Source organism: Anguilla rostrata, chromosome 14 (genome assembly GCF_018555375.3).
Source record: "Anguilla rostrata isolate EN2019 chromosome 14, ASM1855537v3, whole genome shotgun sequence".
Taxonomy (NCBI): Eukaryota; Metazoa; Chordata; class Actinopteri; order Anguilliformes; family Anguillidae; genus Anguilla; species Anguilla rostrata.
This window is the reverse complement of record NC_057946.1, coordinates 26,737,575-26,764,627: the sequence shown is the minus strand read 5'-3', so window position 1 is coordinate 26,764,627 and position 27,053 is coordinate 26,737,575. Positions and strand designations below refer to the sequence as shown.

Sequence of the window (27,053 nt, the reverse complement as noted above, 5' to 3'; positions counted from 1 at the left end):
AGGGCCATTGTGTATGCAGGTACCACCAATTACCCTGGCTAAATGAGCTAATTGGCTTTATACACCAACACTGCTTAATTGATACATTAGATCACAGTATAACGTTTCATATAGGTACACAAGAACAGTCTTTGGTTGCCATCAATGTTCTTATCAAGAAATGTCAATAATATGTCAGCTGACATAAAGGTTAAGGCTAATTAATAAACTGAAGCCAGCAATTGGCATGAAAACCAGAAACAAATATGCCTATTATTTCGCACCTCTGCACGAGTAGGATACTTGCTGGGTATCAGTTAGAACGCAACTTCAATTGCAGACTGCAATCAAGACCTGCCTAAACTCAATACACAGCAAATCTCATGTTAGTACGACATTTTGAAAATTGTGCTGCAGCACCTGCAAACGACCCATAAAGATGATTGTGTGCATTTATTTTGGAATGCGCAGCGTTATGTGCTTTTGAAAATGAATTAATGACTAGTGACGGACGTGAACAAATTACAAGTTACCAGCGGTGCACATTAAAAGAGGCAGAACCACCTCAAGGCTGGAGAAAAATTAGTGAAATGAGGAAATGGGAGGGGATTGGAACAATCAATTACATTCAGCTGGCTATAAAATGGGCTAAAGGAGCTAATGTAGCTATTGTGGGATTCTGATTCAACATGAGGGGAGAAAGGCTGTTTAGTGGGTTGGTGGTGTTTGGTTTGTTGGGGTATTTATGTAATGCTCAAGGGGGATATCAATCTTCCAACAGTAATGCAGATGGTTTTGCAACAACCCCACAGATTAACAGGAAGCCAGTGGGCTCACAAGCACCTATCACAGCCCGCCCAACATTTGGAAGACCATGGTTCACCCAGGGTCCTGCGACCCGCCCAACCATTGGACGGCCAGGCTTCACCCAGGGTCCTGCGACCCGCCCAACCATTGGACGGCCAGGCTTCACCCAGGGTCCTGCGACCCGCCCAACCATTGGACGGCCAGGCTTCACCCAGGGTTCTGCGACCCGCCCAACTCTTGGGGGACCCAAAGGGTCTACAATTCCAGCGGAACCTCCTACACCTAAGCCAGATGCTGTGAAGGCTCACTGTGGGGAAAGCTCTGTTCAGTTGGAAGTGGATATGGACCTGCTTGGCATCGGCCACCTTATCCAGCCCACTGACATCACCCTAGGAGGCTGTGGACCTGTTGACCTGGATGGGTCTACCCAAGTGCTTCTATTTGAGACTGGGCTGCACAGCTGTGGCAGTGTGCTTGCAGTATGTAGCATGTGCTTGATGTGGACTGTGCAGCTATATGGTCAATGCATTGTAACTAATGGTTTTTTCATTTCCTCAGATGACTGCTGACTCCCTAGTGTACACCTTCACCCTGAATTACCAACCTAGTGCACTTGGTGCCACTCCCATCATTAGGACATCAAGTGCTGTGGTGGGCATTCAGTGTCAATACGTGAGGCAAGTCCTCTCTTGCTGTCTGATGTGTACACCGAACTGACTGGGATTTCTGGTAACCTGTTAAATTGTACCCATGTTCCAGTTAATGCTATGCTGAATCGCTGCAGGCTTTGTCCATATGTAATGCATAAGCTTGTCTGCAACCAATGCTACTGGCTCCTGAACCTGGCTTTGTACCCCTGAACTTGCCTGGTTTTTGCTTCATCCCCAATGCAGGCTGCATAATGTGAGCAGCAATGCCCTGAAACCAACCTGGATCCCCTACCACTCCACCCTGTCTGCTGAGGACCTCCTTGTATTCTCCCTGAGGCTCATGGCTGGTAAGCTAAGCTGCCTTTATTGTGGAGATTGTTGCCTGTAATTGTGCATGTTACTACTTCTCCCACCCCCCCTTTACCCCTTGTAGATAACTGGCAAACGGAGAGGACATCCACGGTGTTCTTCCTGGGTGACCTCATCAACATTGAGGCTTCAGTGGTCCAGGCCAACCACGTGCCCCTCCGCGTGTTTGTGGATACCTGTGTAGCTACTTTGGACCCTGACATGAACGCTGTCCCCAGATATGCTTTCATTGAGAACAAGGGGTGAGTGCTGTGCCTTTTGTAGCCTGTCTCACTGGTGTGCTGATCTACAGCATTCTCCTTCCAGGTGTCTAATGGATTCCAAGCTGACCAACTCCCGCTCACAGTTCCTGTCAAGGGTACAGGATGACAAGCTGCAATTTCAGCTGGATGCTTTCCGGTTTGCCCAGGAGACCAGGAGTGCTGTGAGTAAATTGCTTTAGACATTCCTTCTGAAGGGGGCATCTAGTTCTAGTACTAATGGCAACATTTCCCTCCAGATCTATATATTCTGCCATCTGAAAGCCACTGCTGCCTTGCCAGATTCAGAAGGGAAGGCCTGCTCATTTCCTCTTGGAAAGGAACAGTAGGTCAACGTGGTTGTGGAGATTGCTGCGGAACTTGAGCTCTTGGCGTCTGGGTAACCAGTTTCTCTTTCAGGTGGGTTAGTGCATCTGGGAATTACCAGGCGTGTAGTTGCTGCGACACCAGCTGTGCTGGGAGGAAGGGCAGGAGTGTGGATTCAGGTTTGACTTCCATGGTTTCTGTTCAGTCCTCAGTTTCTCTTTCTCCCCCCCCCCCTGCCAAATCCCCTCCTGTTTGCCAATGCGAGCTTATTCTGTTCTCCAGCTGTGCAGTATGAAGGTGATGCAGTCTTGGGCCCCATTGCTGTTCAAGAGGCCACCAAAGATGTGCAGCAGTCCACTGGCACTTTAAAGGCTGATCACAGAGCAGAAGGTAATCTTGTACAGCTTGGGGTGGATTTTGTCTGCTAGGTTCCAGAATTGCTTGAATAGCTGGTTTGTCAGACATGTAGGTTTATGGATTAACCTCTCTGCCTCCCAGGTGCCTCTGAGGCAGTCTTCATGGCTGCAGTGGTGGCTGCAGTTGCACTGGTTTGCATTGGTTTGCATGATGTGCTGGGGACTGTACTGGCATGGAGACGCTACAAACCTATTACCTTGTAACTGGGTGTTTTTTAAATAAAAGATGAGCATTTGTCAAACCTTGTGTTGTGGATTAATGTTGCAATCAAAGTCCAGCATACTTCCTTATCTTCAGTATGAAGATTACTGTGGTACTAAGATGTTCCTGGGAGTTGACTACTCGATTCTGTGCTGATGGGTTTTGCATGGAATTGGGTCTCAAGGTAGCCTGTGCCCCCTGAACTTGTGATGCAATTCCTGAAGTTGCCCAGAGGTTGCTGTCTTGAATTCAAAACTAATCTTCCATTAAACTAGTTTTTCAACTATCCTGCTTAATGTTCAGAGTGACATGTAATTAATTCATGGTAATTTACATCCATTTGAATATTTGTTTCAACTCTTGGGACAGCATTGTCAGTTAAGAGGCCAAGATGCTGAAATTAATTTGGAGAGCCAAAAACTACATGGTTTGAATTTTTGCAGAAAATACTGTAATTACCTCGGTATGACTTTGCTGCCACCATCTTGAATTGGCAGTAAATTTGCCTCAAGGACCTCTCTTGGCCTATAATTATGGATTTACCAACTTTTTGGGATTAAAGAACACTCCTCCTAGATATTTTAATTTGCATAACTTCAATTATGTACTTGCAAATGCATGCTTTATATAAACAAAGTTTATGCCTTTTTTTTTTTTTTTTTAAACCAAACTATCAAATCCTAGTTATTGCAATGTTCTTGGCTAGAGTTTGAACCTCTAGACTACAGAACCGTTAAAACGGTTAATCCTTATTCCACAACTTCAGGTAGCTGCTTCAGTTGCAATGCAGCTGTGATCTACTGTTTAAGATTTAAACTCCAGCTAAGCACAATGCAATTACCCCAAATTGACAACTTAAAGTCTTTACAACTCAATCCTGAGGATTGAGAACTGGCTCGACTTCACCAGAAAGGTGGTGCTATGGAGCTCAAATTTTAAAGGGAAAAGCTCAATTTTCTATTTCCTACCCAAAAAAAAAAACTTTAGGCTGACCAAGTGCCTGATTAGACATCTGTGACAAGTGCTTGGCCCCCTTAATTGCAGCTTGCAGCTATATTTCTATTTACCATTGTTTACCAGTTATTCTGTTATCAAAATGACTTGCACATCTGTATTGCAAATTGTTTCCTTAATCAGAATGTCATTGCAGTGTGTGCATCGGGTCCAAGCATTAAACATGTATTCCGCAAACTGTCACCAGAATTAATAGCAATTTGTACAGTATGTGGATAGAAATGTCATCTCTAATGTGCCATTATTTTGATAATTACATTTACATTGAGTTATTGTAGAACTCATCTAACTTATAAATGCAGTCATTTAAGAAGTAAGACTAGGAAACAAGTTAATTTAGAATGAAGTTTAACAAGACTAGTTATTTTGGAGTGGTTGTAAGGTGCCATCTGGTTTATATGGGCTGTGCGTTGTGATCAGTAGGCCCACAATTGCAGATGTTTCAGGACTTAATTATCCCACCTAAAAAAACGTGCATTCTTCTTTCACTGTACCTACCACAGAACGGGTGCATACACCTTTACATCTCTCAATTCTGCTCAGGGGCATGTGCATAATGTCATGGAGAACTTAAAACAAACCTTCCTAAACTTAATGTGCAGCAAACCCTGTGTTAGTACTTCAGAAACCCATGTTAATATACAGCTGCATACCAAAGCTGAAGGCAAGCAACCCCAGAGTTCAATTTGAATCAAATGTAAATGTATGCAAAATGGAATTCCAAACAGCCAAATGTCACACGGCAAACCATTTGCATGGATAAGCATTTTAGTGAAGGCAGGAGCCTATGTTCAGTACTCTTTAAAACTTCAAACATGAGTGTGACTCATGGGATAACGACTTGCGCTCAGATTTTGTCATTCAGCACAAGAGAACTTTATAAGCCAAACTGATTTTTCAGCTTTTCTGAGGTGCTGTTTTAACATACTCTGATTTGGTATGAAAACCATCAGCTATTTGGTAATTAGCTGCTGAGGAATTCTATAGGATATCTTGTATTGCTTTTCTCACATTTGCTGTTCACATTTCATGATGAATTATGCTGCTGCCCCTTTTTTAAATGCACAAATTTTGTACGTTGCATGCTAAGAAAAAAAATCACAAATGAAAACAAAATCAGTAAGGGCATACGTCTAGCCCCTTTTACAGTAATATCAGCCTTAATATTTTGCCCTTATTGAGTAATTATATCAGCAACTAATTAAAATTCAAACATGTTTCTGCCTATCCTGTTTACTCATAAACAGATGCTGGTGTTTTACAAGGATGTTGACACAGTAACCTCCACTGCAACTCCCTGCCTGCACCAAAATCATGTCATGTTTGAAATGCATACAGTAAATTCATTTTTTTTTTTAAATCAAAAAAACAATCCAACTACTTGACTACAGCCAAAAAAATAAAACTATATTTGAAAATGCTTCTTTTATGACGGAGTATAATTGCGTAGCATTTGGTGTGTAATGGGTTAATTTACAGGTAACATCTACCTCCAATGAGCCGCAAGGTGTGCAACTACAGGATGGGTGTGTTTATGCGATACCCACTCCGCTGTTAGGCAAACACTCCCAGCTCTAACTGGGGCAAGGTATATCATATGAACCTTCTAGCAAAGGCTACATATGCATTCAAATCAGCCATTGGCGGTGCTTTCATTTTTATTTTCCAAATGAAGAATGTGAACCGATGGCCCTAATTCGCTGTTCAAGGAATAACGTGGTCATTACCTGTACACCTGGACCTCGTTGTGCAATATATACATTTAGAGCTTAACTGGTGAGTTGTGGTTGTCCTTTCCATAACTAGTTCTAATAAAATTATCAACTGTTAGTTCTGAACAGTGTGTTCCAATTGAACTGTGTAGCAACAAAACCAAAACGTATGAACATTAACCTTATTCTGTACGAAGCATTTTTAGTTTCACTTTGTCTTATCTGACCTTAAAAAGGGGAAATGTTAAACATTAAACTGTGATAAAGCTACAGTGTTCTCAGACTCGCAGATCTCCTTTCAGAAAATATGACAACTTGAGAAGGTTCGGCGATTTCAGAGAAATGTTACTAGTTTAACATTTTTCATTAAAACTATGATTGGCTTTAGGAATAATTGCTGGTAAACATACATGTTTGTTCACAAATAAATACTATGATATGTCTCACTGCAAAATGTTCGGTATTGAATGGTACTGCATGCTGTAGCCTGTCCTTTCAATGTGGCTATGAAATGTTGATCACTCACCATTTTATGTCCTGCGTTGGTTTTGCATTTTAAATTGGGTGTGGTGAACGAATGTTCAGGGAAGTTCCCTGTGGCTGTATAATTCAGCCAGGGTTTGTATGGATTGCATGAATAAGCATGTCTTGTCTGGGCGTGTCATTTGTTCGCCAAATATTCTGAAAGCAGAGAATGTGCATTTTTTCCTCGCCTGTGATCTACTTGACATACCTGATAAATGGACTTGCTCTTTCTTATGGGACGGACATTCCTTGCCATTGAAATTTCAGGAGTTCTGTTCCAACTAATGTTAGTGAATGTTATAGTGATTATAAAGCACTTTTGGGCTTGACTGAACAAGTCCATCCTAAATCATTTTGGAAGGATCGGTGCTCTCAAACCCTAAAAATAGAAAGATGCTGCGAGACAGCATTCCATTTGCAGTATTCCAGGGCTTGGGACTTCCTACCTTATTAGAAAACTCAAAGGAAAATGTGAAGTCTGTATCCACCTGACCAGAAAGTATTCTTTTGTTTATCCTTGTTCACCTGACATCACAACGGTTCCTTCTGTTACTCAGTAAACAAAGGGAGAACTATCATCCTCTATGGCATCTCCAAGTTGCTGTTCTTTATTTTCATTCCCATTTCCATACGTTGACTTAATTATGATTTATAATTATTAGTTGATGATTACCTGGCTGTGGTAAAAAAAATAAATAAAAAACTTGCATAAGTATAAAGAGAGCATTCACACTGCCACACTCCTGTAGAATAAATCATTTGCATGATGCTGGCTATAATATATTGGGCACCATTTAGGAAAAAGATTATACATTTAGTGTACAAATGTATTGGTTGCTAGGCATATATATTGGTTTAATATGTTCATGTACTGGTTTGTCAGTGACGTCTATATTAGTCTGTCACTGACACACCTATTGGTTTGTCAACTCGCTACTGGCTGGTCTGCCAGCATCCGCCATCAGACCCCTGCAGCTCATCCAGAATGCTGCAGCGCGTCTGGTCTACAACCTCCCCAGACATTCCCATGTCACCCCCCTGCCCACTGACCTCCACTGGCTGCCTGTTATGGCTCGCATCAAATTTAAGTCCTTGGTGCTTGCATACCAGGCAGCTAAGGGGTCAGCACCAGGGTACATTCAGAGAATCATCAGACCCTACACACCAGCCAGACCTCTCCGTTCTGCCACCTCTGGACGCTTGGCTCCTCCCCCTCTTCGCATCTGCACTTCCCGCTCCCGTCTGCTGTCTGTCCTGGCCCCTCGCTGGTGGAATGACCTCCCCGTGACGGTCAGAACAGCAGAGAATCTCACCACTTTCAAACGCAGACTGAAGACTCATCTCTTCAGGCTGCACCTCTCCCCACCCCTCCCTAGCCTATAGTTCAACTCACTGTACCTAGCTAGGATAATTTGATTATGTTAGTGTATCTGGCAGGATTGTTTTTGTATGATTAGGTGTGATTCCAGCGCTAGTTTGTACTTGGTAGGATTCTTGCTTGCTGAACAAGCTTACTCTACAGGGTTGGAGTCCTGATCGATGTGGTCACTTCTGGCACTACGATCCTTACTTCACTCTAGTGTTTCTTTTGCGCCTCTACATCATGAAACCTATGCACTTGTTGTACGTCGCTCTGGATAAGAGCGTCTGCTAAATGCCTATAATGTAATGTAATGTAATGTAATTTATGCATACATCGATTTGAAATTGGGGCTTCTCTTGGTTTGATTGTCAGGCATGTTGGTTTGCTTCATATGTATATTGGTTTGATATACGCATGTACGGATTAATAATTCACACATATATTGATTTGTCATTTAATTTGTTATCGGTTTATCATTGATGCTTGTATATTGGTTTGTTATTTACACATTGTGGCGCCAGGCAGGGAGTTGGGGTGCTGACCACCAGGGGGCAGCTGTGGCCCCACTCACAGGCATGGCCACAGCTGTGTTGCACTGTAGTCACTTAAGCTGTGGCCTTTCACCGAATCATTGGGCCTAATAAAAGGCCTGGTGCTCAGGCCTAAAGGAGAGAACTTTAGGGGGGTGGGGAGAATGGTGGTGGTGGTGGCGTGATGGACAAGTGCTGTCTGTGGGTGTTGAGTTGAGGTTGCCCTTTTCCTTGTGTTGGTTTCCTTTGTTCTGTTGTGTTAGGTTTTTATTCGTAATGAATGACAGAAAGACATTTTTGTTGTTTTTCATCATGTTATTGTAATACACATTTATTGGATAGTCATTCATGAATATTTTGGTTTTCTATTTGTGCATCTATTGCTTTGATTACCATGCATATTGGTTTGCTTCACATTTATATAGGTTTGAATTAGGCATGTATTTTTTTGTCATTTGTGCATATACTGCTTTTTCATTCATTCATATAAACATGACAATCAAACCAATAGAAGTGTAAATATAACACCAATATACACATGAATGACTCTCCAATACATGTGTATAGCAAACCAATATTCATGGAAATCAAACAATATATCCGTAAATAACAAACCAATATGCAAGCATCAGTGACAAACCAAAGCAAATGAAAACAACAAACCAATATAATGCAAATTATTAATCCATGCTAGCATATATCAAACCAGTATGCATGTGAAGCAAACCAATATGAATAACATTAAAACTAATAGAAGCACCAATTATACTACAAACCGAGGTATGCATAAATGATAAACCCAATACATACGTATGTCAAACCAATATGTGCCAAGCAACCAATACATGTGTTGTTATAGCCTTGCAGTGTATGTACTATAGCTAGCTACTGACATTCCCTCGTTACCATCCTCTTGTCTAAGACACCACTTTACCCAAGATGACAAGGTCCTTCCCTCAGCACCAGTAGTGCTGATTTATGGCTGTTACACTCCAGCCAAATGGCCACATACACCTACCTCACTGAATGTTCCAGAACATCTTGGCTGATTGTGCAGCTGTTGGCAACAGCCTTTTTGTTGTTGGGACAATTTCTGATGATTCAGCACAATGCATCATCACAGATACTTTGCAGATCAGAGGATTTTGTGGTCTGGGACAAAGGAGACAAGACAAAACTGGATGAAAAGAACAGAATATCCATTCAGAGAGCAGGACAGATGATCCTCAACTTGGCCTAAAGTGTGTTTACCAAAAAAACACTCAGTATGTATTGATAATTAGGCATGATAAAATAGCAAAGGAAGATGCAACAAGCTACCTAGCTGAAATTAACTTAGCATACACAAATAAAGTGAAAAAGCTTGATTGGTATGGAAATGGAAAAGCTTCATTGTTATCAAATAATAGGACGGAAATGCGATAAAGATGGGGACTACTCAGTTTTGCATATGTAGCCTGAATGAATACAAGCCAATACTTTGTTATGTCACAAGTTATCGTGGAACTTGCTGTCACAGCATGGTCCAAATTAAATGCATTTGTTTCTATTTTTTGTGTTTGTGTTCATTTTAGTTTCATAAATAGTATGAAAAATTGATTGGTCAGCACACATGTTAATGTATTGTAAGAATAAATTTCCCCTTGTCTTTTCTGAAAGTTTTTATTACAGGTAATTACCATTTTAGTAAGAGGAAATCGTACAATGAATTCAAGACAGTCATCTGTTGTCCGAATTGGAGAGAGGAGATCACTTTCCAGGTATCTGTTATTAAAAATAAGATTGATAGCTGATTAAAGTTTTGAATTTTGTCCCCATTTAGAAAAAGGTCAGATAACTATAAAAAAAGCTTAAATAGCTGTGGTATATGTTTGTGGTCTACACTGAGACTGCAGCATACAACTCACAAATTGACTTAATTTCCATAAATAAACCTAATCCTATGATCCTTCCTATATATTCTCCCCTTGTTGTTCTAAAATGTGCCTCTCTTTATCTCTTTCAGGGCTGAGGTTTTATCTTTGCTCAACACATATAACTGCTTTTTAAAAGATAAGCCAAATCTACAGCTAAATGTTGATGAGGTAAGAGGTTGTAATACAATTACAATGGATTATGCCTTAGTACATGATCATAGTAATGTGCTATGGTATAATTAGTGGTACACTCTGGACTGAAACACGATATGAGGAATTCTTTTTAGATCACAGCGGTTTATTTGATCCATCTGCCAACAGCTACCGCTGCAAACTACAGAAGCTGTACGTTGGATCTTGTGTAATAACAATCATAGATCACAGCCTGTATTTGTTCCTCAGCAAACATAGCACATGGACCTCTGACCAATTCATTAAACTATAATTCTCTAAACTATATATCTGCTTGAATAGTTGAACATACAATATGTTTCAACATCTCCATTGATCTTTAAGTCTTGTCAATTACACTGAGGGACATTTTAGTCTGTTAAAACAATTTCATTTCCAAAGAAATATATTTTGGCATAATCTGGCTCAAGGTCAAATTATATTTGTTCTGGAAACACCCAAATGAAAAATAGACATGACTCTTCCATCACTCCAAATAGTGCTGAACGACAGGCAATAAAAGCAGTTTCTTTTAATGGTCACAGCAGCTGAACAGAACGGATTATATTTTATATTGGCCCTATGCCAGAGGAAAGCAATTTCGTTGTTTACTGTGTTATTGTGAAAATTATTTTTCACAAAAACATTAAGTTATTAATAGGTACACAAACTGTGTGTTTTGTTAAATTTTATTTTTTACCAATCTTCTAGGGCAAGTGGAAATCCCTTTTGGTTTAATTTTCAGTTGTGGTCCTTGGAGAACTTTGTTTCCTCCTTGTTTATCTTTACTTTTCTTGAAATAGTTCTTGTTCTCTACGTAGAAATAGGCCTAAATTTCATTTATATTATTCCGCCCCTTTCTCAGGAAGGAGGCATGGTGACAGTAGAGGGTTTCCTGGTCATCTCCTGGGGCGTACGGAGACCCATCCGCTTGAAAATACAAGACGAAAAGCAAGTCCTCTCTCTCGCTGCTCAAAAGTCACCAGACCCTATCAGTCCTTTGGGAAGTAAGAGGTTATGTATCATGTTTATCACGCACATACTTGTCATTCATTTCAAGAGTTTAGTTATTTCACCACTGCAGTCCAAACATTTTCCATTACCAAGAATAAGTAAATAAATATATCTGTTCAAAGAAATCTTACCTTAAAGTTGAATATTTTTGCAAAGACAGCAGAACATTTTTTTTATACTGTAGTGACAAAAGAATGCATTATTTGTGCTTTGCATGCAGTGCTTTCTCTTTCTTATACAATACTCCTTATTAGTCCTGGACTAACAATTGTCCCGTAGAGGGCATTAAAAGAGCTAGCTTTCTCCAGCGTGCGCAATGTACAGTAAAATGTGCGTATGCCATTACGTTTGTTCTAAAATATGAACAAAGGACAACCAGTGAAAAAATTTAATATTGTTTTAAAAAAAATTATAATATTAACAATTTCCTTTAATGTGCTGGCCAATAAATTTTTGGCATAATTTCCAGAGGAATGACGCGTTGGGGGGAATACGATGACCTTCTTAACATAGATGAAATGGCAGAACTGAAACTGGACACTCCAGCCGCACCCACTAACCACAATACAGGTTTGCATTGTGTGCTTGGTTGCACCTACTTTACATCAATAGGAGCACTGATGACTGGACATGTTTGATCAATAAATTACAATGTACAGTAAGGTTTTAATTTATGGAAAACACTCAATAATAACTGGATTTTGTAATATATTTAAATAAAAGTAAGGAAAATAGAATTCCTTTTAAAAATATAATATGGAGTACAGCTTGATTATGAACTTTCATGACCCTTCAGCTTTGTGCCACATTATGTATGTGTGTGTGCGTGCATGGGTGTGTGCATGCGTGCATGTATGCGCGTGTGTGTAGACTGTTAGCTTTCATTTGTATTTACATCCATATCGGGTGATCCGTGCAGGAATTACAGCCATTTTTTATACATAGACAGTTCTCTCCACCACCATCATCAAAACACCAAATGAGAGAATATCTTTTGGAAGGATGGTGTTTCATCCCTCTAGTTTCAGAGACTTGCAGAATCTAAGCCAAGGCACACTGAATCTGTTCTGGCAGCTCGTGGTAGCCCAACGGCTTACAAAGACACTTTACGGTGGTTTTTCCTTTAATTGGTTACCCGTCTAAATATATACACACAGTATACAACATCTCAGTGTATGAGAAATGAGTAAATGACTAAACGACCGGCTTATTTTGTGAAGTTTGCACAGTATACGAGAGCAACACAATGAGACTCCCGAAAAAGAATTCCGAATTGGAGGAAGCCTCGAACCTCTTCCGCACCATGAGCGACGCCTCTCTGGTGAAGAAGAGGGTGAAAACCAGGACAGCGGCGGAGAGGCAGCAGGCCGAACAGCACCGCTTCTCCATCAATGGACATTTCTACAATTACAAGGTCTGTTCCAGGGAGCGTTTTAAAGGAAGAAGATGCACAGATTCATTACCTAACCGTGGATTACGGGAGCTCGTTTGAAAATAGTAAACCATTTGGATTCATAATCTTAATTATTCTCATCTGATAAATGTTTAATACTCAACAATATACTTGATTTGTTCTGACTATGTCATAAAATCAATCACGACAGGGAATTATCTGCAGTTGTGGTGTGGATTTTGTTTCATGATACAATGAAGCTAATTTTTTCCCGAATTCTCCGCAGACCTCTATCTTTACTCCTTCCTTTGGGACGCCCACCAACGTACGAATCAATAGCAAGATGACAACCCACGAGGTCATAGCGCAGTTACTTCAGAAGTTCAAGGTGAGCTCTTATAACTTTTACTTTTTCCATAGTAAACATAGTATCCTTGCATATAAGAGAGCAATGAGGATAAATTCTCAAACTTAATGAGTTGTACAGTTAACAGATCACAGGTGCATTATAAACGATAAATTGTCACCACTTACCTTTGTTGATTGCAGATGGAGAATGATCCACACGAGTTTGCCTTGTACTGCATTCATCAAAGTGGTGGTATGTCGTCTTAATATTTCTCCTCTCTTTGATGGCATGGAAGCACTACCGTAGACATAGCTACGATGGAAGATGTTTCACGTAAAAATGTCACTTTACTAAAGAACAAAACTCCTCGCATGTGTCTGAATGGAATGATTAATTTTGTAAAGTGAAGTTTGCTTGTAGAACGCGCTACTGTGCGATCATAGCAGGTCATAATTAAGATTATTTTATATTTCATAAAAACCAGGAGACTATCACGGAGATTGATTCATTTTGTTCCCTTTTGTTCTGTTACATCTGTGGGGAAAAAATGTGTTAACCTTGCATTTTATGACTTTGATTTGATTCAAGTTGCCCTTCACGTCTGTCATTAATTACGATCTGCTCATATTTACTGTACCTCATCAGAGAGGAGAAAGCTGAGCGACTCAGACCTACCTCTGTGGGAGCGGGTTCTTCACGGCCCTTCGGAAAGCATAATGAAGATTTTTTTAATGGACAGAGATGAGCAGGAAGTCAGCAATGATGTACGTAGCTATGCACAACTTTTTTTTTGTTTTTTGGATGCAATACTTTTTGGAAGCAAATTGGAATCAATGAGATATTCAATGCTATGACAAAAAGTACAAAATACTGTAAAAGAGCTATTGAATGAATCAATCACCATCTGACTGGTGCTCTTTTAAGGTTGCACAGTATCTGAATTTCGAGCTGCCTATTCTGGAAGGAATCCTTCAGAGATTGAGAGAAGAAGAGAGCAGAGAGATACAAAGAATCTGTTCAAAGTGAGTTATTTATTTTATATTACGTTCCATATGCTTATAGATTTTCACTTAAAGTTTGGCTTTGTTATGATGTGTTATATCAAAATAGTACAAAACCTTTTGAACTTCAATATTAACACTGAGTCGTTACGAGTTTAAACAGGTTTCTTTTGATAGAAAAGTCTTAATGTGACTGACACTGACAGTGTTTGCAACATTATAATAGGTTTTATTAAGCAGAGTTGAATACTCCCTTACAGCCCATTCTGTACCAGGAAGATAATTCATTTAAAAACTTAAGTACATTTTTCTGTTATAGTAAATATACAGGTATATAGCAACACAAATCTCATCAAACATGAAGGATACAACAATGTCTGTATCAAATGGGCATCACTGAAATCACTTCCATGTCTTATTATTTAATTTTAATGACTAAATGTTTTCATAAATGGTTATTATTATTATTAAATTCATTCCGTTTAGCAACTTTCCAAATCAAGTATTTCTGTTTATTATTGAGGCCAGTCCTTTGTTGTGCTAAACCTTGCAAAACCGCTGTTGACAGGTACACACAGCAGCACAAACTCCTCTCACAGTGCCTGGGATCAAAGCCAAAAACAGAAACTACTGTGTAGAAGAGGAGTGCATGAGGAACAGGAGTGCATGAGGAACAGGAGTGCATGAGGAACAGGAGTGGTAGGACAAGCATGTGGAAAAGGAGTGGATGTGGAAAAGGAGTGGATGAGGAACAGGAGTGCATGAGGAACAGGAGTGCATGTGGAAAAGGAGTGGATGAGGAACAGGAGTGCATGTGGAAAAGGAGTGGATGAGGAACAGGAGTGGATGAGGAACAGGAGTGCATGTGGAAAAGGAGTAGATGAGGAACAGGAGTGGATAAGGAACAGGAGTGCATGAGGAACAGGAGTGCATGTGGAAAAGGAGTGGATGAGGAACAGGAGTGCATGAGGAACAGGAGTGCATGTGGAAAAGGAGTGGATGAGGAACAGGAGTGCATGAGGAACAGGAGTGCATGAGGAACAGGAGTGCATGTGGAAAAGGAGTGGATGAGGAACAGGAGTGCATGTGGAAAAGGAGTGGATGAGGAACAGGAGTGGATAAGGAACAGGAGTGCATGAGGAACAGGAGTGGATGAGGAACAGGAGTGCATGTGGAAAAGGAGTAGATGAGGAACAGGAGTGGATAAGGAACAGGAGTGCATGAGGAACAGGAGTGGATGAGGAACAGGAGTACATGAGGAACAGGAGCACTTGGGCTATGTGGCTTTTCTGGCTTCACAAATGAACTGGCAAAAGCAAAGACAGTGAAGCCGGCACATTTGCTGCAATGATTTATTCCCCTTTGCGATTACATTCTGCAAATATGTTTCTGTACATAATAATAATAATAATAATAATAATAATAATAATAATAATAATTTCCTTGTTTGGAAATGGTAAAATATACAATCTATTTTTATATTGTGCAGTCCCATAAAATTATTGTTATTTTTCCTGTAATGTAGTATTGGTATAATTTAGCAGGGACTGCTTACATCTGGGCTGCCCAAGCCTGTTCCCGGAGATCTACCGTCACGTAGGTTTTCACTCCAACTCAGACAAAGCACACCTCATTCAACAGCTGGAGATCTCGTTCAACTGCTATTTAGAATCAGACGTGCCAAATTAGGGTTGAAATGAAAACATACAGATCTCTAGATCTCTAAGAACAGGGCTGCCCTGTTTTGCATCATTTCTGATCGCTTCCATCATTTTCATTCTTCCTCGTCCCACGTTGACCTGTATCAAGGACATGAGTATGTAAATATTTCAGTTAGATTTTTGATGAAGCCTGCTCAGAAGTCTTGGAAAAATTACATTGGATAAACAAATGTTTTCCAGCAGGTTCTTATGTTTGTGGAGAGTACTGAAGTGTAGCTTATTTTTCTGTAAGATGTTACAAATGTTTGTTAGATTGGGTACACTACAATAAGTGCATGTTGTAATTTAAACATGAAATAAAACCAATCGATTTTCTTTTGTTTCATTTGGTCATTTTTACCCAGCTTGTTACAATCTTTGTCATTTTAAATACTGTATTTATAATAGCTGAAAAACCTAAAATACACTACATTTAAATTTGCTCTTCTATGTTTAAATTATATTCAGTGAGCTCCATGAAGTACGGGACATTATTATGTTTAAAGACATTTTTGCTTGATCTGTACTCCACAATTTTCAATTTGAAATCTAACAATTCACAAGTGCATTCTCAGCTTTTATTAAAGGGTATTTTGGTTACAAGTTGTAGAAATGACTTATCCTCATAATAGGCTTCTTTGAATTTCATTGACAGAACTACAAATGTTGCAATTTTGATATAGTGAATCCAAAGTGTATGAAAATAATATATATAATATCTGAGAATCCGCATATAAATTGTTTGATTACAAATAAAACATGACAGAGTAAAGGGCCAAATCAAGAAAATTATTTCAGTATTTCAATTACTCTCAAATAATACAGTCATGAGTTTGTCCCTGATATTTTTTCCAAATTAACAATTGGCAGGTCATCTCCTTAAGCATCTAGCCAACTTTTCCAATGTACTTTTCATATTTGTGGATTGTATAGAATGTGTTAAACATGAAATTACTTATTGTGTAGAATTTTTAGCATTTATTACTCAGCCAATTTAAGAGAGTGAATGAATGGACATAAAATGTAACTTATAGTCTGCAACTAAACATTTATTTGAAAAAAAAGCTTATGGTTATGTATATTGGTAAACACTTCACTTTTAAATGTTCTTTAAGACAACCATTTTCATTTACAGTCCTTTGTATAGCATGCAAGCATGAGTTTTCCAGATATCATCTGCAATAAAACAATAGAATGTGCTTTATGTCCACCAGAGAAGCTGAGCAGTATGGTGAATGTAGCATCTTTCTGATATACATTATGTTTGTTAGGTGTGTGCACGGCAAGTCTCAAGATAATTTTGCTGAAATTTTACACACAACAAGTCCTGATACCCAGTGAAGTAAAACCAGCACAACTCAATCTTTGGGCACTTTAAGAAAATGTTTTTTATTTATTTTTCATTTTAAAGGGTACAATTTATTTTTTGTCATTCTTCCCAGTCGTAAAAAGAGTTTTCCAGTATAACTCTTCGAGCATGAGACCAGCAGTAGTTAGAGGAATAATAGGATCATAATTATAATGGAGTTTTACTGCCATGTAATTTTTTAGGTCCCTGCAATGTTTATTGCCTGGTGGATAATATGGCCAAAACAAGACAGCATTGTGAATATTTCAGAACAGGCACTTCATACCATTGCCCCTGAAAATCATACCATGATGAATCATGTGTAATGAATATCTTCAATGGTAGAATATGTTGAAACTGGCAGTGTTATCAAGTCTAGGATTTGGCTATAGCATGTGTCCTTTAACATAACGATTTGACTTGATTCTAAAAAATCAAATCGTTCTTGTGCAGAGATGAAATCTCCCATAGCAAGCCATGACAGTTGGCTGTTGACATAACCTTTCCATGCAGTCATTTAGGGCCACAACCGTCCTAGGGCCACACAATTCAGTTCCTCTTTTTTTTTGCAACACATATTAATTGTACAGTATTCACCCCCAAAGCTAACTAAGGTTATAAATCTGTGTGAAAAGAGAGAATATTTCAATAAGACTATTCAGATTCATCCTGCTGAAGCATGGAAGCAAAGTCATCTTTGTTTTTCAATGGACTGCCATAAGCGAGTGAGTTAATTCATTCACCCGTTAAGTAGTATGTGATTTACGCTGGAGAATCTTGTAGTCAAAACAATACTGTTGTCTAGGGCCACCGAAACTCTAGGGACAGCTCTGCATGAATGCCCCCCCCCCCCCCACACACACTTGTGACAAAGAGCCCAGTGGTAGATTAGCATTGAAACCATTGTACCCTTTTCACACTGAACCCATATTCTGATCTTATCATGACCAATATTTGCTAAGAAACTGGAAAAAATAAGAAATGAGAAGCACCACATCTACAATAATATTTTGCTGCTTCCAGCCAGTCTACAAAAGCAGTCTATTTTAAAAAATGTCCTTGTGGATCCAAGGTCATTGCAAGGTCATTACTCGCAGGAGGGCTGAAAAAAGCCATATGTGTCATCCCGAGGATCGAAAGTAACTTCAAAGTTACATTTTCGCTGCCACATCTGCAAAAATAAATAAATCACTTTAAAATAAATGCAAAAACATATTTTGATGAAGTAATCAAAAAAACAAAATATTACATTTTATAAAAAACAATTTGTACATTATTTAATTGTACATTCATATATTAGTGTTGATATTCTGATAAATTTAAATTTGCACTTAAATTACCTTTCTTTCCAAAACACAGGATTCCAGGTCAGGACCTTCAGATTCAGGGCATTTTGTCTTTCCAATCACAGCATCTATCTTGTAGTTTATCACGTTTGTAACCTATCATTTTAAAAACAAGAGACACATTAAGCTATTGCATGATACTTAGAAAATGTGTTACAATCAAAAATGAGACTACACAGTAGCATGAACAAGTGTACGCTTTAAGGAGCCTATCCCAGCATGCAGTGGGCAAGAGGCAGGAATACACCCTGGACAGTTTGTCATTCCATTGCAGGGTCCACACAACATTCACTCACACATTCATACGTGACTGTGGAAGGAGACAGGCATACTTGGTGGAAAGCCACGCCAACACGGGAAGAATATGCAAACTCCACACAGAAAGACCCTTGGCTGGAATTTGTACACGGTACCTTTTTGCCGTCAGGTGACAGCGCTATCCCAATAGTACGTTCGCTAAGAACAAGTGTCTAGACTTACATGCATACATTATTACATTACCCGGTACTCAGCAGATGTGACACTGAGAAGTCTGAAGTCTGATTCGGATCTTTGGTTGAAGTCCTCCACTGCTTTCTTGGCCACGCGCTGGACTTCAGCGCTGTGAGGATGTAGTTTATATGATCCACCGAGAGGTTGCTCGTCCCCTGTAAAATGTTACATTCGCAAATATGCATTATGTCTCGAGTAAATGCTTTTAGGATTTCCTTCAGATTGATCACACACAAAGAGGAAAAGAAAACCAGAAGTTGAGACAACTGTGGCAGTTTGATCAGGTGAGGCACAATTAAATATTGTGATGACTTTGCACAAAAAGTAAAAGGACAATGGTCAGTAGCATGCGGTGTCATACCGTAACAATAGCAAGCTGCTGTAAACGGCTATCGGCAGACAATCATCCTAGCTACCATTACTGTATTCCTTGAGCAACCTTTCCCCTACAGCTAGCTAGGTAACCAATTCTGTATACATGCACTTATTCCACCAACATCAGGCAGTTAAGAAGTCAGTATTGATTTCTAAGTCAGCAACAGATCTCGCAGTCACATAGTGAACTATAATAGTAAACTATTTGCCACTAGCCCTACACAATGCTGCCATAACAATGACATGACACTATCCACAACCAGCTACAACAGAGTATTTCAGCTCATGAGAACCATCATACAGCATCATCGTAATTCATAAAGCTGTTGTTTTGAGATTTGCCTTGTACAAATTGATAGTACGCCATTATATGACAGAATGTTTTTGCATTTAGCCAGCTATTTGATGATGAGCCGCAACTGTCAATTTGACTTTCTGGGTTTCTCCATAATTAATTTTATATTTGTAAATTGTTGAGATCATTTTAAAATATTAGAATAAATCAAGAAGTAAGTTCTTCATCAGGCATGTTATATTACACATTCTCCACATTCTGGATTATCAGTGGGTCATTGTGCTGTGATTGATGGAATGCAGACAATTCATATTTCAACTGGATAAAGCCAACCTATTGTCTCTAAATATTTACTTGATCTGAGTCGAAAGTTCTGCTGTTTGTACTTGGCGGCTCTCCCAAATGGAGAGCGGAACTTTCCTATCTGACGTAAGCGCATGTAATGCCCTATTTCAGAAATGGTCTGGCCTCCTGATTTAAAATAACAAAAGCGTGCCATCTTTTTAGAGCTGCACAAGAAATATACTTCTCTGATATATACATGTATGCCTTTTGCCACTTTAAGCTTGAGCCTTGAGGCAGGAATTCGTTTTTTAAAGAATATATATTTTTACCAATTACCATAATGTTGCTCTGATTGACATGTATATGTCTTCGTTGATATATTGTGTTGGCTATGAACTAACACCACAGGAATTTATCATTAGTCATTCTCCACAAGAACACTCATCAGTCATTCTATTTAGCACTCTTCTTTTTTGTTTTATTTCTGGAGTGGTTGAACCCCCCCAAAAACAACTAAAGAGCTTTAAATTCAAGACAATTAAGCTTTGATCGCGAGCACTGATCGATGTACAGTAGGCCTATCATGTCTGTACTAGCTAATTACCTTGAAATAATCTCTGAAAAATAGAACTTGACAATATTAACTCATGGCTGACTTCTTAAAATGACAGGCTAAATTCATGATTAAAGGTCTCTCTTGGTTTGTATATGAGATTCTAGGAAGAGAATATACTAACTTGCGAGATTTGTTGTTAGTATATAAAAACACATTTTGAAAAAGTTTATGTTGCTAACAAAAACTGGTCTGGTAGGCCTACTATAGCTCCACAATGACAGACCAAACTCAACTTACTTGGTGTGGTAAGTTCTTCTTCCACTGGCTGGTCCCCGTTTGAAATACAAAGCGAGGAAGTTAGCAAAAGGAGCGTAAAAGCGTGGAGACCCATGGTGCCAGCAGTCCGTCGTCTGCACAGGGAACGCGACTGAATTGAGGCGGCCTGTATTTCAGCCCAGGAATTTTTTACCAACCCGCGAGGTGCACTCCTTTCCCGAAAATGAGAACGGTATGTGCTGCGCCAATACATCCACACAAAAAGGGAGTTTCTTTATGGGCTGCTGAATTAGCCACAGAGTCATCACACACTGTGAGTCACAGAGTAGCCACTCCCTGCAGAATTCACAGAAGCTGCTTGAACCGCGAAAGCCACTTACCGCCTTAATTAGTGTTAATTCATTGGGGGGTATTAAATGCATGATGCTGTCTGTGTCAGACGACCTGAATCTGATTAAATAATTTGTTTTTACTTGCCCACCAACAGTCTGTCCATTTTTTTTTCTTTTTGTTCTACTGCTGTTCCTTAAAGTATGACCTAATGTCTAGAGTCTAGGTCTTGTCATTTTTCCTCATTTCTCACACCACTCCCCATCAGGTGAGCAGCAAATGAGTTGGTTGGCTGTATGCCTTTATGCTCAACCTAACCTAATTAGGGTTGTTACAGTCATTTTCCAAGGGTGATTTTTTTTAAATCAGTACTGCAATTATTTTTATAGTTTAATCCTATTTGTGCTTTTCTTTTCCCCAAATCTAGGTATTTATTGCTATAAGTTTTAAACAAATAATCATTCATCTTATTAATAGCGTACATGGCACATGGTGCCAAGCAGTGACTCATATGGACAATATTGGCATGGTGCCATACACATTAATGATCATGCAAGAGAATGAAACTACTCTGTGTGATCAGCAATGCCAGCTCACAGCAGAAAGGTCCCGGGTTCGAATCCCAGCCGGGGTCTTTCCGTGTGGAGGTCACATGTCCTACCCGTGTCCATATGGGTTTCCTCCAGGCACTCCGGTTTCCTCCCACAATCCAGAGACATAACAGGTTAGCCTAATTGCAGCGTCTAAGTTGCCACCGGTGTGACTGTGTGTGTGTGAATGGTGTGTGTGACCTGAGATGAATGGCTGACCTGTCCAGGGTGTGGTTTCTGCCTCTTGCCCAATGCATGCTGGGATAAGCCGCAGCTCTCCCAGGACCCTGGCCAGGAATAAACAGGTTAGATAATGGATGGATGTGTGATCAGATACTGACCAAAATGTCCACGTGTGGACAGGTGTCTTGGACTGGTCGCCATTGGATGAAGTTCAATAATTCTATCAATAATTCATTGACCATAGCATAGCCATTCCACCGCTGGAGGATCCAGACAGATAAAATGGCTGGAAGTGAGGTTGCCAAGCAGAGAGTCTGTGCAGCAGTGTAAGGTCTGTCTGGCAGTCTATTATCAGGGCCTGGAATTTGACGTCACCAATTACCGGAAACCTGGAGGCTAGGCTAAGTGAGGCATAATGTGTGGAACGGCCGATGACCAGCCTGGAGAGACTGACATCGATTAGGCAGTCTGGGCTTGGGCCACAGGCATGGGCAGGAACACTGTCCTTTTAACAACACAATTTCACAGCCAACCTATTCCATGTCAGGTTTTTTTTTTTTTTTAAATCATATTTTGTATATTGAATATCTTGCTTTTTATACTGTTCAATTTTAGATAAAATGTATGCAAAGAGCAAATTTTCAAAAGCCTCGCATTTGTTACCTTTGTCTGTTAAGATAACTAAAAAACTTTGAGGCTGTGATTGTGTGTCGTTATGTAATATAAGGGTTGGTTGAACGTGTAGGCATTTCTTGTGTGACAGCATTCTGCACTTGGGTGTACCTACAGATCTACCTACAGCAGAGAAACCGTCATCAAAACACTGATCATATTATATAATAGTGTTTCATGTACATAGTAATTTAGATTTTTGGTTTTGGAGACTTGGATATTTTTTTATCCATTTCTTTCAGAACAAAATCCATTTATTGCTTTTTAAAAATATACACTGTATGACCAAAAGTATCTGGATACCTCTTGGTCTGAGTTTTTCATGGTTTTGGCAAAGACCCTTAGTTCCTGTGAAAGCAGATCTTAATGCAGTGGCATTTTAGATGATTCTGTGCTTCCAACTTTGTGGCAAGTTTGGGGAAGGCCCTTTTCTGTTTCAGCATGGCAATGCCCCGGAGCACACAGCGAGGTCCACATAGAAATGGTTTTGTCGAGGTTGGTGTGGAAGAACTTGACTGGCCTGCACAAAGCCCTGACCTCAACCCCATCCAACAGCTTTGGGATCAATTGGAAAGCCAAATGTGAGCCAGGCCTAATCACTCTGATGCTTTTATGTCCAAATGGAAACAGATCCATGCAGCAATACTCCAGCTTGTAGTATTAAGCCTTCCCTGAACAGTGGAAGTTGTTATAGCAGCAAAGAGAGGACCAACTCCACATTAATGCCCATAGTTTTGGAAGAGAAGTTGGATGTCAGGTGTCTACATACTTTTGGCCATATAGTGTATTTCTCCCATAGCTAATTATAACACTACTTAGTTCTCCAATATCTACACTTTTACAAAAAATATTGTATTATTATTAAGTCTACTATTAAGTCTATGTTCACATTTGCATGGCTTGCAGTGTCATTGTGAAATTATATTGTCACAATATCTCCTTATAGGATTTACATTGTGCCATAATTTAAGCATAAATTTAGGGCCAGTCCTCAAAGATCTAGTATGGTTCAAATACATACCCTTTCAAAAACGTGTTTAAATGTATTAATTATCTTAGCTTTTAAAATATATTGGTTGCTGAACAAAATCTTGCAGGAGGAAGATCAATTGCAGAAATATAGATAATTTACACATTTACATCAGGAAGCGCAGATGGTTCAATGGAATTAAGGACTTGAAGTAACTGCTCAATTAGGTCACATTTTAAACAGATTTAAACAGCCACACCCCATGCTTTCAGTAATTAAACACAGAAGAACAATATTGTTTAACAGGTCTTAGCAAAGTCAAGAGCCAAGTCTTAAAATGCTTGTTTCCCATGATTGCAGGTCACAGCAATTATCTAGCAGTTGTAAACACGAACCTAAGCAATAATTGTGTCTGAAAATAGTTTATGTATTTAAATGTAAACCAGGGAGGGGTGTGGGGGGGTGATTCCCATGCAGGTAAGGCTTGGTCAAATCAACACACTTTCGGGCCGCATCGTCACCGATTTAATGAGATTTAGCATGCTCATTTAGACTCACAAGAAACCCCCGGAACCGAAATTACACTCGTCTCGGATCCTTAAGGGAAATATGGGCTAACAAAGTTTGTGCAAATTAGCGCAACTTCATGACTTTGACTTGCCAATATCGACATTAATATAAGTCATAGATAAATGGTTCATGTCATTTTAAAGGACTGTCCCATCTCTGTATGTTAAATACAAATTATGTTCACCTGAAAATTACAGGTAACAGAGTTATGAGTAATTATAATCTTGGAAGTTGATCTATGAAAGTAAACCTACTTTTCAAAATGAATCAAATTTTATTCAAACTTAGGTTACATCATCAAAGCCTCCAAAAAATTTGGTTCTGGGTTTTTGAGTCATTGCCTCTTATTTGGGTATGGTATGATGATGATCAGTGCTGACAGACATATTCAGACACATGCAAAATTTCAATGCACTGCCTTCTTGATGTGATGAAGTTAATAAGCAGTATCTTTCATGTTCCTCCAAAACAAAACAAATGGTTGCAAGGTACTAAAATAAAAAAAGGCCGCTCAGCAAAAAAACCAAAGCAATATAGAAGAAAGAAAAGGGAAAACAGTTCTGAAGGATACCGTGAAGGTTACCCATGTGGAGTTGCAACTGAACTAAGATAAAATACAACAAACAAAAAAAAAAAAAACACAGGGAGATCATCAAAACTTGTAACTTGGAAGGTTACATCCACTCAGGGAGAGCATGAATCATCATCCAATCAGAGAGCAAACAAGAAAACAGTCCAACTGAAACCTCGGTCAAAAAGGAGATGAAAAAAAATTACTTGCAGAAATAAGAAACGCCCTAGCATTATACTCTCAATTTCTGCTCCTTCAGAGCTTTTGATGCAAGGAATGTGTGTCTGCTCGAGATTGTGTATGTCCATTTTAGTTGCCATGACTGCTGTAACCACCACTAGTACAAATCGGTGGTCCGTCACAAGTGTATCACGGCACTATGGGAACAGGTACAATGGAGATGGTCCATCACAATGCAGATGTCCGATCTCAATTCACATTACATTACCTTAGATTCATTTGGCAGACGCTTTTATCCAAAGCGACGTACAAAAAGTGCATTTCATGGCCATAGACAACTGCTAAACATAGGTTCAGTAAGGTACAATACTTATTTTGTACAGCTAGTTCTAGCCAAGAACACAGTTCACACAGTGAACACTATACTGATCTAACCTCTACAAAACAAACTAGGCAGAAGAATAAGCTACAGTATTAGGACAAATACAAATTACGAAAAAGTGCTGGGATGGGGCAACATGTAACAAGTGACATGAAAGGGGGGTTTTTAAAATTTTTTATTATTTTTTTTTTTTTTTTAAAGAGTGAAATATACAGCGTGGTGGTGGTTAGTCTAGGTATAGTCTGAGGTAATAGGTAATTCTCCAGTGCTGGGCACTGTCTCTTCAATACCAATTATTACAGCCACCAATTATTATCATATGCTACCACAATATAACCTCTGATGCTTGCAAAGTCAAGTGACTCCTGAAGTGAGCTCATCAAGAAGGGCCTATCAAGAAGGTAGTGCATTGAAATTTTGCATGTGTCTGACTATGTCTGTTAGCACTGATTATATTCAATAACACTGTAAGGACTTAGTAATGTGATCACTACAGATAAGTAATGATATTTAGGCAACAACTCAAAAGCCCAAAGACCAAATTTTCTGGAGGACTTGATGACATCATAACCTAACTGTGGTGAAAATTTGATCCATATTGAAATATGTTTCTTTCGTAGATAAACTTTCAAGATTACAATAATTGATAAATGACCTTAAAAATAACATAAAAAACATTTCTCTATTACCAATATTAATGTACTGTAGATATGGCTAAGTCAATATGTATATGGATAAGCCAAAGTCATTATCAGCTAATTTGCCACAACTTAATTATCCGATATCTCATAATATCTCGTAATAATGATGGGAGACAAATGTAATTCCGGCTCCTAGGGTTTCTTATAAGACCAAACAAGCGTGCCAAATTTAATTAAAATCTGTGATGATGCAGTCCAAAAGTGCGTTAAATTGACCTGGAATTACCCATTCATTCAACATAACTGGTGGGCTGCAGGGTAAATAGAAGAGGTGGATGGCCACATGCATTTTTGGGGCTGTTTCTGCAATTTTCCAAATTGGGGGGGGGGGGAACAAGATGCTTGGGAGGTCATGTTCCGCAGTGCGTAGGATTACTGACCCACTTACAGGTCCAAACCATGTGGCCAGGTGTTCGATTCTGTGCCACACCATCTTCTGTTCTGTGACCCCTTCTCTGTGGATCCGCTTTCACGTCTTCTACAAAGTGGAAGACTTGCTGTCTGCACAACCGTACAGCACAGAGCACAACCGTTTGCTAGGCTTTATGGGAACTTTTTCAGTGAGGTGCTTAAATTATCCATTAGAGGGCAGTGTGCCCTTATTAATACAATGACAGAACAGAAATCCAGCTGCTTGTACATAGGTCGCCAGAGTTCTCGTTAGAAAGAGGTGCCCAGTGAAGTTGCCTACTTCGATCCCCCATCAGAACTTCTCACGTCAGCTCAGACAAAGCTCTGCTATTAAGCCCATTTTATTAAGGGCTCTGTTAATCAAATTTCTTCAGATGCAAACAACATCCTTTATTTTTCATGAAGTGGCCAGGCAATTTCCTCAAACGTACATGTTGATAATATTAAGGTGGAAATTAAATTCTCAGCCTACCTGGTGTAATGAAAATTTATATCCTCCCACACAGTTTCTTTTCATCCCTCATACCTTTCTCCTCTCCCAAATCCTGTAGTGGGAATGATGCAGTATGCAGAACATTCTAGTTTTATTATGATGTGTTGTCACTTCTAACATGGTTCTACAGGTTGAGCAAGGTTTTTTCTCATTTAAAATATCTTTAAAGCCAATTAACACTAGTTGGAAGCAAACCACTGCTTTTAAATACGTAGAGACGGCAAAAACTTTTTAGATCTGCTTCAGATCTTGTCACCCATTTTTAATGCAGATTGTAGACACAGGTATGGTTGTTTGTAATGCTTCAGGTACACATCTTCATTCCTTTTTGATTTCAGTGTGTTTGTAAA

General features: G+C 39.3%; 3 protein-coding genes across 5 annotated transcripts; 2 read left to right on the top strand and 1 right to left on the bottom strand.

Annotated features, from left to right (window-relative positions):
• Window positions 1-641: 641 nt before the first annotated feature.
• LOC135239337 (zona pellucida sperm-binding protein 3-like) lies at window positions 642-3,029 on the top strand. Its single transcript, XM_064307934.1, has 9 exons — window positions 642-1,265; window positions 1,345-1,463; window positions 1,680-1,783; window positions 1,870-2,047; window positions 2,112-2,229; window positions 2,305-2,390; window positions 2,465-2,550; window positions 2,654-2,761; window positions 2,870-3,029. The coding sequence occupies exons 1-9, from the start codon at window positions 669-671 to the stop codon at window positions 2,989-2,991; spliced, it is 1,518 nt and encodes a 505-aa protein (XP_064164004.1). The 5' UTR covers window positions 642-668; the 3' UTR covers window positions 2,992-3,029.
• Window positions 3,030-5,568: 2,539 nt separating this feature from the next.
• rassf6 (Ras association domain family member 6) lies at window positions 5,569-16,013 on the top strand. Of its 3 annotated transcripts, none has more exons than XM_064308047.1 (11): window positions 5,569-5,779; window positions 9,805-9,893; window positions 10,139-10,217; window positions 11,086-11,234; window positions 11,704-11,804; window positions 12,455-12,648; window positions 12,914-13,015; window positions 13,177-13,228; window positions 13,622-13,740; window positions 13,901-13,998; window positions 14,546-16,013. In XM_064308047.1, exons 2-11 carry the CDS (start codon window positions 9,838-9,840, stop codon window positions 14,613-14,615), a joined length of 1,020 nt encoding a protein of 339 aa, XP_064164117.1. In that variant the 5' UTR covers window positions 5,569-5,779; window positions 9,805-9,837; the 3' UTR covers window positions 14,616-16,013. The 3 variants fall into 3 exon arrangements, with proteins under 3 accessions (XP_064164117.1, XP_064164116.1, XP_064164118.1); XM_064308046.1 differs by having other exon boundaries at window positions 9,793-9,893; XM_064308048.1 differs by lacking the exon at window positions 14,546-16,013 and having other exon boundaries at window positions 9,793-9,893; window positions 13,901-14,002.
• A 1,028-nt stretch (window positions 16,014-17,041) lies between these two features.
• On the bottom strand, window positions 17,042-20,932 carry si:busm1-57f23.1 (uncharacterized protein LOC368621 homolog). Its single transcript, XM_064308049.1, has 4 exons — window positions 20,672-20,932; window positions 18,873-19,018; window positions 18,366-18,467; window positions 17,042-18,196 (listed from the first exon to the last, which is right to left on the bottom strand). Exons 1-4 carry the CDS (start codon window positions 20,901-20,903, stop codon window positions 18,113-18,115), a joined length of 564 nt encoding a protein of 187 aa, XP_064164119.1. The 5' UTR covers window positions 20,904-20,932; the 3' UTR covers window positions 17,042-18,112.
• Window positions 20,933-27,053: the final 6,121 nt, after the last annotated feature.